The sequence below is a fragment of the Nicotiana attenuata genome, chromosome 1 (genome assembly GCF_001879085.1).
Source record: "Nicotiana attenuata strain UT chromosome 1, NIATTr2, whole genome shotgun sequence".
NCBI lineage: Eukaryota > Viridiplantae > Streptophyta > Magnoliopsida > Solanales > Solanaceae > Nicotiana > Nicotiana attenuata.
In genome coordinates, this window is record NC_031989.1 from 109,782,863 (window position 1) to 109,792,809 (window position 9,947).

Below are 9,947 nucleotides of genomic sequence, written 5' to 3' on the forward strand. Positions count from 1 at the left end.
TATATATATATATATATATATATATATATATATATATATATATATATATATATATATATATATATTTCGTATAGAAAAAGAGTAAATTTGAATATTTTTCTTACATTATAAGTTAGATTATGTATATGTTGTAAAGAAAATTTTCCTTCCTATCTAACCCTACTCTTTTTTATTTCTTTTTCATTTTGTTGACATGAATATGAAGTTGGCTATACTACATACAGAAGGATATAGATATTTAGGTGCAAAAACAGACATGATAACGTGGAATCCTCATGTTGAAGGAGATGATGAGTATAGTACTTCTCGAGTTGCACTTATGAGTGGAGCTTACTATGACTATCAAGATATTGAATCTGGATGGGCAGTTAGTTTCTCTTACCTTCTGATTTTTATTATCCTTCTTAATATGTTGTTCGGACTCTTCAAAATATCGTTATATACGTGTCGAAATCTCCAAAAGTAGTGTATTTTGACGGATTCGACAAGGGTGCAACAACATTTTTTGGAGAGTCCACGCAATGTAACTTCTCTTGTGTTGTTCATATTTCTAGTTTATGTTGCTAAGAGTACTCTCCATAATATCAGTCGGATGCACGTTAGATCCTCCAAAAATAGTGTACTTTGGCGGATTCTACACCGATTATAGGCCGCATTTTTAGAGAGTCCACGCAACATAGCTTCTCGCTAGTCTTGTTCATACTTCTAGTTTATGTTACTAAGACTCTCCAAAAATATCGTCGGATGCACGTTGGATCCTCCAAAAATAATGTATTTTGGCGGATTCAACACGGGTATGACATTATTTTTAGAGAGTCCACGCAACATAGCTTCTAGTATTGTTCATATTTTTAGTTTATGCTACTAAGAATCTCCAAAAATATCGTCGGATTTGTCATATTTTGGCGGATTTGACACGGATATAGCAAGATTATTGGAGAGTCCACACAACATAGCTTCTGGTGTTGTGCTCAAGTTATATGCATTGGCATTGTAAAGATTCTTTACACTATCAGTTTAGTTTCATAGAATTAAACTCACGCTTTATTAATAATTTGTAGCATTTACTAAATGGTTGATTAATTTCAACATTTTAGGTTAATCCAAGGGTTTATGGCGATAGGCAAACGCGATTTTTCACTTATTGGACTGTAAGTATATTTAGATATCTCCATTTCTTAGTCATTTTGTTTAAATTATCTCAGTTTTCTACTTATGAAAATTCCTAAGTTCAACCTAATATTAATTATTTTGACAATTACTCCATTATACTTTAACAGCATTATTACAAAGAAATAGTATCACTTTTTTAAGGTTACCAAACAATATAATCACAAAGAATTATTTTTAGTGACTTGATTAATGTATATAGTCTTTTACACCATCAATACATATTTAACTTAAACAGATTACATATAGGGTTTAAGTTATGAGATTAAGCAATATACATTATCAGTGTAAATAATGTTTACACTATCAAAAATCATCCTTATCTTTGATAACAATATTTATTTTATTTTCAAGATTACAAATCTCATATTTTAAAAAGGCTTACTTGTAAAAAGCCTTGGTAACCTAATAATGTAAAAATTATAATATATATATATATATATATTCTTTGCAAAAGTTTTAATTTTTTCTGTGTGAACTTACTGTGTGTTTGGATGTTCAAATGATAGACTGATGGCTCAAAAGAAACAGGTTGCTTTGACCTGACATGCCCTGGTTTTGTACAAACTAGCCATGAAATAGCACTTGGTGCAGCTATATACCCAATCTCAACTCAAAATGGTCTTCCTTATTCAATTACTGTTTATATCTACAAGGTTAGTAATATTATGCATGTTTTTTTGTTTCCCATCCGGTCTGATATTTATATTTGGGGTCCAAACTAATTTAGATTTGCGTCGTATAAGACTCATTATAGAAGAAAATGCTCAATTTAAAGTCTTTGATTAAGAGTGAAGAGATCATATCTATGGTACTACAATTTATACGACAACATCTCTCGAAATATAAACATCTTTGATATTAGACATTTACATTCTATTATTTTTTTTCTTTTTCAAATAAGAATGGTTTGCTTGCATTTGACACAAACATGAGTCTTAATTTAATTTATCAAGTTTCTTGGATGGTTTTGCAAATTCATGCCGAGGTATATTATATTATGAACTTAAGTTATATATATTGACAATGTAATAATTTTATACTATCAACGTAATTTAATTGAGCATAGCAGGTTATCATATAAGGTTTGCTATGAAAAGTTGCCTACTATTTATAGGTCTAGTACTTAACTCGATAGTATAAAAATGATATTTACACATAACTTACTTTTTTATTACATCTAGAGTTAAGTTCCACGCATGAGTCAATGACGATGTATAAATTTTGATATCATAAGGTTGTGTTGACCTACAATAATAGGTTATTTTTCATAGCAAATCTGATAAGGGTAATTACTAAAAAAAATAGAACAACAATTGTCAATTATATCTAGTACTAAAAATATATATCATTAAGTTCATTAAATCATTCTTGACTTATTTCTCGTACGCATGCATATCCAAAATCAAGTAAAAAAAAATATTATTAATTTAAATTACTTTTATCTTGTTCTCGTTGTTGCTGGTTGCTATTGCTCTTTTCTCATGTTCCTCAAGCCGAGGGCCTACTTGAAACAGCCTCTCTACATTCACTGTAGGGGTAAGGCCTGTGTATTATCTACCTCCCCGGAGACTACTTGTAGGAATATACTGGGTTTGTTGTTATTGTTCTTGTTGTTGTATTAATTTAATTTACATGTCTTGGCGTAACTGATAAAGTTGCTGCCATGTGACCAGGAGGTCACGGCTTCGAGCCGTGAAAACAGCCTCTTGCAGAAATGCAAGGTAAGGTTGCGTACGATAGGCTCTTGTGGTCCGGCCCTTCCCTGGATCCTGCGCATAGCGGAAGCTTAGTGCACCTGGCTGCCTTGCTTTACGAATATAGATAACTTGCTCACATTTGACAATGACTCTTTTTTTCTTTGATCTTATAATTTCTCCTTATTTTTCACCTAATAATTAGGATTTAAATACAAGCAACTGGTGGCTACAATATGGAGAAAAAATAAACATAGGATATTGGCCATCAGAGATATTTGAAGGTGGGCTAAAATACCATGCAGAAACAGTTCAATGGGGTGGTGAAGTTTATAGCAGCAAAGTAGGGACACATCCACATACTAAAACACAAATGGGAAGTGGAGCTTTTCCTTTTTTTATATATGCAAATACAGGATTTATGAAAAGAATGAGAGTTCTTCAAAATTCAATGGAGTTGAGATTTCCAGAATATGTTGATGCTTATTCTGAGGAATATGATTGTTATCGTACTCAGTATATGGGTGATTATGTTGAAGAACCTGAATTTCATTTTGGAGGTCCGGGAAGGAATCCAATATGCCCTTAAAACACATTGTTAACAATGATGCTCGCTTCAGTTGCAGACAAGTTGGGGTCGGCTATATGAGTTGCCACTAATTTTGAATTTTGTTGAGTTTATTATCAATCTTGATTTCGCTTTAACAGCTGGTTTGGATGGTTGTTATCTATTGTATTGTATCAATTTTCTTTATTATTATTATGTTGAAAAACCTGAATTTCACTTTGGAGGGCCTGCGGGGAGGAATCCAATATGCCCTTAAAACAATTTGTGAAGTTGGAATATAACAACAACAATGACACTAGCTTCAGTTCCAAACAAGTTAGGGTCGGCTATATAAATTATCACTAATTTTGAATTTTGTTGAGTTTGTTATCAATCTTGATTTCGCTTTAACACCTAGTTTGGATGGTTGTTATCTATTGTATTGTATCGTATTTGTATGGGTCAAAATCTGATCACAAATGGATTATCATTAAAGGGAATGGAAAAGGGTCGACCAAGCCACGGACGTACCCGCAAGGCGTAATGGCGACAAGTGCCTCGGCCACTGTCGGGATCGAGCCATTGAAAGGCTTGTACTGCAGAATATATGCAGTCACGCTTGAGCGAGTAAAGAGGGGTATGGTCAAGTAGGAGTATGCTGCTTAAAGACTGTTGGGCAAAGGGGAAGATGACAATATTTATATATATATATATATATATATATATATATATATATATATATATATATATATATATATATATATATATATATATATATATGACAGAAGAAAGCAAGAAAAAGGGGGTTGTCCTAGAAGGGAAAAAGGAACAGAAGAATTGGAGGAAACCTCCAACAACAAAGTAGAAGTCTAGATTTTGGTTACAAGCTTTTGTAATCAATATTATTGAATCGATAAAGATAGATCTCTTAGCACTCAACGAGATTCATTCTCTTTCTTCTTCGTTGTCTCAGATACAAAATAATTTGGTGTCAAAGATGTAAGCTTATCATTTACATTTAATGTTCTTTAATATCCTAAGGAATGTTGTACAAGTTTGGTTTCATGTGATTCTCATATTCAATATCTTTAGATCTAAAGTTAATTATGTTTGACTAAGATTTATCCTCTATTTTCTTTATTAATTAGTTTAACTAAAAGGCTCAACACTTTTTGGTCAAACAATTTAGCGTCGTCTGTTGAGATTTTTTAGCCAAATATTTTAGTTCCCTTTAGATCTAGAACTAGCCGAGTATTACTTCCAGGCCGTCACAACCTCACCATCTCGGTATGAACACGAACTCGAAAAGAATGGTAGATCAGCTTTTGGGGTAACCGTACCAATCTAGGTCAGATCTCTACGTAAAATAGAAATTGTGGCTGATGTTTATGCGAGGCCCACGCCTCACCTGTAGTGATGGGTTAGGCACGTCATATATGTGTTTAAAGTAGAATCATGGTCACTATGCGCTTGGCATGACCGCAATCCCTTTTGACGTATTCACCTTGTATACCTGCCTGTGCTTCCACCTCTTAGGGAGGGAAAATAGCCTACTGTGTGATCCTTCGAAATAGTGGGCATACCCTGCCTTATTTTCGTACCCACACGCACCGGACGATTTATGAACAAAGTATGACATGTTTCCCTTATTTTTTGCGTATATCGGACGGGGTAGAATTGGGACTAGGCCTCGGTATCCCAACGAGTGAGGTAAGCCCAACTTATGAGAAGTCTAGACGCGATTAATGGCGAAGCCAAATGTGGATGCCAAATGTGAAACCACCATTCGAGTACAAGGCGAAGCGAGTAACCCTACAACGCCGCTTCTCCTTTCACCGACTTGCCAGGCCAAGGTAACAAATAATTTCATTCGGGTTTATCTTATCACACTCTTTTGTTGGTTCAAAACAGGAACACGAGCACTCCCATAGGTATGCGAACAAGGAGCAACGCCGCCAAAACACCCTACGAAAAGGTTCCGTACCATGCCATCTCGCGAGTAACGACCTAGCAAAACCCTTAGAGCCGCACCATATTACAAATAACAAAAACGGCTCGGCACAGGTCGATTATTGAAAAACAATCTCCAATGAAAGCAAATTTAAGCAAACTGGGACTCACCCATGAAACACACGGCATCCTCCAATGAAAACAAAGTTAAGCAAACTGGGACTCGTGCATGAAACACACGGTATTCTCCAATGAAAGAAAAATTGAGCGAACCGGGACTTGCCCCGACGCGCGCGTAAACGACATGGCAACAAGCAATGTTCTCCAATGAAAATAATACAACGGGTTACAGTTTCGACCTCGCTCGAACTAACACCCCTACGGCCATCGGCCATCGCCAATTGAGAGGAAAATTCGACCTCGTTTGAAATTACAACGGGCTAAAATTCTAATCTCGCTCGAACTGACACCCCTACGGCCATCGGCCATCGCCAAATGAAAGGAAAATTCGACCTCGTTCAAATATATAAGTCAGAAATTGACTTCGCACAAGACGGCGACTCCAAATTCGACCTCATTCGAATACATAAGTCAAAAATTGACTTCGCCCAAGACGGCGACTCCAAATTCGGCCTCGTTCGAATACATAAGTCAGAAATTGACTTCGTCCAAGACGGCGACTCCAAATTCGACCTCGTTCGAATACATAAGTCAGAAATTGACTTCGCCCAAGACGGCGACTCCAAATTCGACCTCGTTCAAATAAATAAGTCAGAAATTGACTTCGCCCAAGACAGCGACTCCAAATTCGACCTCGTTCGAATACATAAGTCAGAAATTGACTTCACCCAAGACGACGACTCCAAATTCGACCTCGTTCATATATCATAGAAATGGACTTCGCCCAAAATGGCGAGTCTAAATTCGACCTCGTTTGAATTAAGGTCGGTTCTGCCTAAGTTGACACATCGGAAGTAAACTTCGCCCGAACCGGCATCCAAAGTGACTTCATTCGGACTCATACGATGAGATCCTACGCGATCCAGGCAAGGTCGGATTCCCAATTAAAAAGAAAATCAGGGACTCATCACAGAAAATCAAAAGATACACAAACAAAGGCGAAGCAACTATTTCATTCAAGTATACATGTGCAACAACCGCACCCTACAAAAGGCCGAAACGGGCCCTCAGGAAGAAGATGAAAATAAAAAAAGTTTAAGTACAAAGGTTGCAGCAAAAGCTTCACTTAGTGTCTTTCCCACCGCCGTTTTCCCCAACATCCTCATCATCAGAAGGGAGCCCATCCTCGACATCAACGCCCTCTCCAGCCTCCGGCGGTGCGAGCCTCATGTGCCTTTGCCCGAGCATCTTCAAAGGCGGCCTATGAGACATTCCCTGCCTCCTATAAACCCTTGTATATATCACGTTGGGCCTCGGCATGGACCCATAGCTCATACAGGCGGCGGGGAACAGTGGCCGAATCAGACTCTTGAGAAGGAGCTTGAGCCAATAACTGCGCATTCTCAGCTTCAAGAGCCACAACTCGGTCTCCTAAGATCGAAGTGTCTCGTTCAAGTTCACCAATTCGCTCCTCGAGCCGTGCCTCCCTTAGCATAGCCGTTGCTCTCTTAGACTCCTGCGCGGACCGGAGGACACAGATAGTATCCTCTAGTGCCGCCGCCCTCGCCAAAGCCGATACTCGAGCGTTCTCGGCTCTCTCCATATCGGGCACTTTCTTTTCCAGTTCGTCCACCTTCTCTGTCCATTCTGCGCTCAGAGCTTCGACCTTAGTAGCATTTTGCTCAAGTTCAGCTCGTAGAGACGACACCTTCGCCTGAAGGTCCTCGCATTCCGCGGCAACCCCTTTGCCCACCTCAAGCTCTTCATCCTTGACATGAAGTTGCTCCTCAAGCTCGCTGCATCTGCAGATGGACCGCATCGGTTCCTCATCCCTTCTCTCCAACTCCTCCTTGATAGATTGGGATCCCATACCCGCTCTTAGCTGCTCATGCATCTCCCAGCATTTGTTGCGATATCGCTGATACTTCTCGGCCATTTTCAAAAAGATCTCCGCCCGCGTCTTAGCCCTACGAACACTCTCAACCTCTAGCATGTAAGTCTAAAAAAAGGGGGAGAGGGGCAAGAAAGGGTCAGTGTAAAATCAAAGAGATTACGAAACTAAGGAAATAAAGAGGAACTCACCCTTAGGCCCATCGCGGCCACACCACGTGATAGCTCGGAGTAGCTAACATCCTGAAGAGCTCCGCTTTCAGTGGCAGAACACAGAAGCTCAAACTGCGACACCAGATCCACCGTGTCTTGCAGTAGATTGAGATCCGACGGAATTTTGAGTACTTGGGAAGGGCCTTCCGCTCTTACCACAGTTCGAGTAAAGCCCTCCTCAAATATCCTCATGTCCTCAGGATCGATGTCGGATTCAGACTCATAATCCTCAATCACGGCACCTTTCCCACTCTCATTGGCCGAAGAAGGAGCGCGGTTCTGCCGAGATGTCGAAGGGCCGCCCGAAACAGCAACGACAGCCTCGCAACTCCGCCTCTCCGCCACACTAGCCCCTTGAACGCTCACAACGGCCTAGCAGGGTTGGTATCACCACCAGTTTCGAGCACCGCCGAAGCAAGGTCGCCCTTCGAAGATGTTTCGACTGGAGAAGCTTCTTCCAATACCACCCGTCGTCTCTTCGACGAGGCCTCTCCGCTACCAACACAGGAGGATTCGCCCACTGAACGGAATGCGAGAATCGGAGTCTTTGGCTGGGGAGTAACCTCCGCATGCACAGCTTCGGCCGCAGGCAGTAGCTCTTGGTGCAGGCCGGGCAGCAGCCCTCGACGCAAGTCGAATAGGGGGTGCAGGTTGATGGAATGCAAGCGGAGGAGCTTTCGTCCTTCGCACTCTCTGACCTATCAACAAAGAGGGATTAGATCATATAACGATAAGATTAAAATATAAAGCAAAGAATAAAGTGAAAATACATCAGGCCGACTCACCGGTAAGAGTCTTGCACCCAAACTTCTCATAGAAGGACGCCTACTCACGAATCCCCACTGTGTGGGGGAGAATTGCGCTCACCCACTCGCGGATATCGACAACTAGGGGGGGGGGGGGGGGGGGTAGTCTCTCGACTGCAAAAGCAAAACAAGTCCTCACCAGTGTCGCCTAAAGGGAGACGATCGGCGACCGTCTTAAGAAAAATCACAAAGTAAATAAAGGAAGACTCACGAGCGAAGTTCCACGTCTCTGGAAACCCTGCCGGGTTCGCCACGAGGTGCTCTGTCCGCACATAGAAGTAGCTTTTCCAAAAACAGCGGTTGGCATTATCGTCCATCTTCACAACCAAAACTCTTGGTTCCTCGATGGCGCATATGGATCATCGTACCCCGAATAAAGTGGGGGGAAAAGATGTAAAGCATGTGCCCCAGGGAAATCTCTCGGCTAGCCAGCTCCGCGATCTTGATGAGCATAAGAAAGAGTTTGTACACGTACGAAGAGAGTTGGGCCGGGCACACTTCATAGAAGCGGCAGAAGTCTACCACCAGGGAAGGAAGGGGAAGCGTGTACCCGACAATAAAGGGATACACGTAGAACGCGCAGTATCCCGGGCGGTGCAGATGCACAATGTTCTTCCCCGCCGGCACTATGTCGATATTAGCAGGGATCCCCAACTTGGCCTTGAGTGCCTTGATCGCCGCCTCATTCATAATGGAAGGAACGGGCTCCGGTTCATCCCCAACAGTGTTGTTAAAATCGGACCTCGCCTTCCCCGGACGAGGAACTACCTCATCCACCGTCGGAAATCCTTCGTCTTCCACTGCCTCCGCTCCCTCTTCAAATAGGGATACGTCATTTTCCGGCACCGGAGCACTAACAGATCTATCATATTGGGAGGAGTACTATCCATTTGTCTTCTTTGATCGAAATAAACAAGAACGAAGAAGGAAAAAAGGCAATGGTCACAACGAATTCTAGCGAAAGCAAAAGTATGAAAGATTAGAGGAAGAGAAAGTCTGCAAAATTTCTTTCTTAGACAAATTGAAAAGCGCAACAATCTAATGAGAGGCTCCTCCTATTTATAGAAACATAAATATCCTGAGCGAGAAACCCGAGAGCCGCCAATGAGGAAATGGAAAGGGCACAGGAAACGATACGGCGCCTGGGAAACGTGCGCCATAATTACGATAATAAGCATTCATGATATCATGAATTGATGTGACGGCCCAACTCTGAACTGATGTAACGATTCTATGGGATTCTTGAAGCGTCACGTCGCTACATCGCCATAAGGATTTGGACCCTCGCATAACGATTATATTTCTCCTAACTTTTGAATCAACAGAATCCGCCCATCGATCTCGCCATGAGGCGACCCCAACAGGCGGAGGGACTAACTGTAAGGGTCAAAATCTGACCACAAGTGGATTATCATTAAAGGGAATGGAAAAGGTCGACCAAGCCATGGACGTGCGTAATGGCGACAAGTGCCTCGGCACTGCTGGGATCGAGCCATCGAAAGGCTTGTACTGCAGAATATATGCAGTCACGCTTGAGCGAGTAAAGAGGGGTAT

General features: G+C 41.1%; 1 protein-coding gene across 1 annotated transcript in view; it reads left to right on the plus strand.

Moving 5' to 3' along the window:
- Window positions 1-3,456, plus strand: part of LOC109239563 — a 7,074-nt gene extending 3,618 nt beyond the window's left edge. The window contains exons 5-8 of the mRNA XM_019406144.1: window positions 206-367; window positions 1,098-1,151; window positions 1,680-1,826; window positions 3,073-3,456. Coding sequence (XP_019261689.1) covers window positions 206-367; window positions 1,098-1,151; window positions 1,680-1,826; window positions 3,073-3,456 — 747 coding nt within the window. The remainder of the gene's footprint in view (window positions 1-205; window positions 368-1,097; window positions 1,152-1,679; window positions 1,827-3,072) is intronic.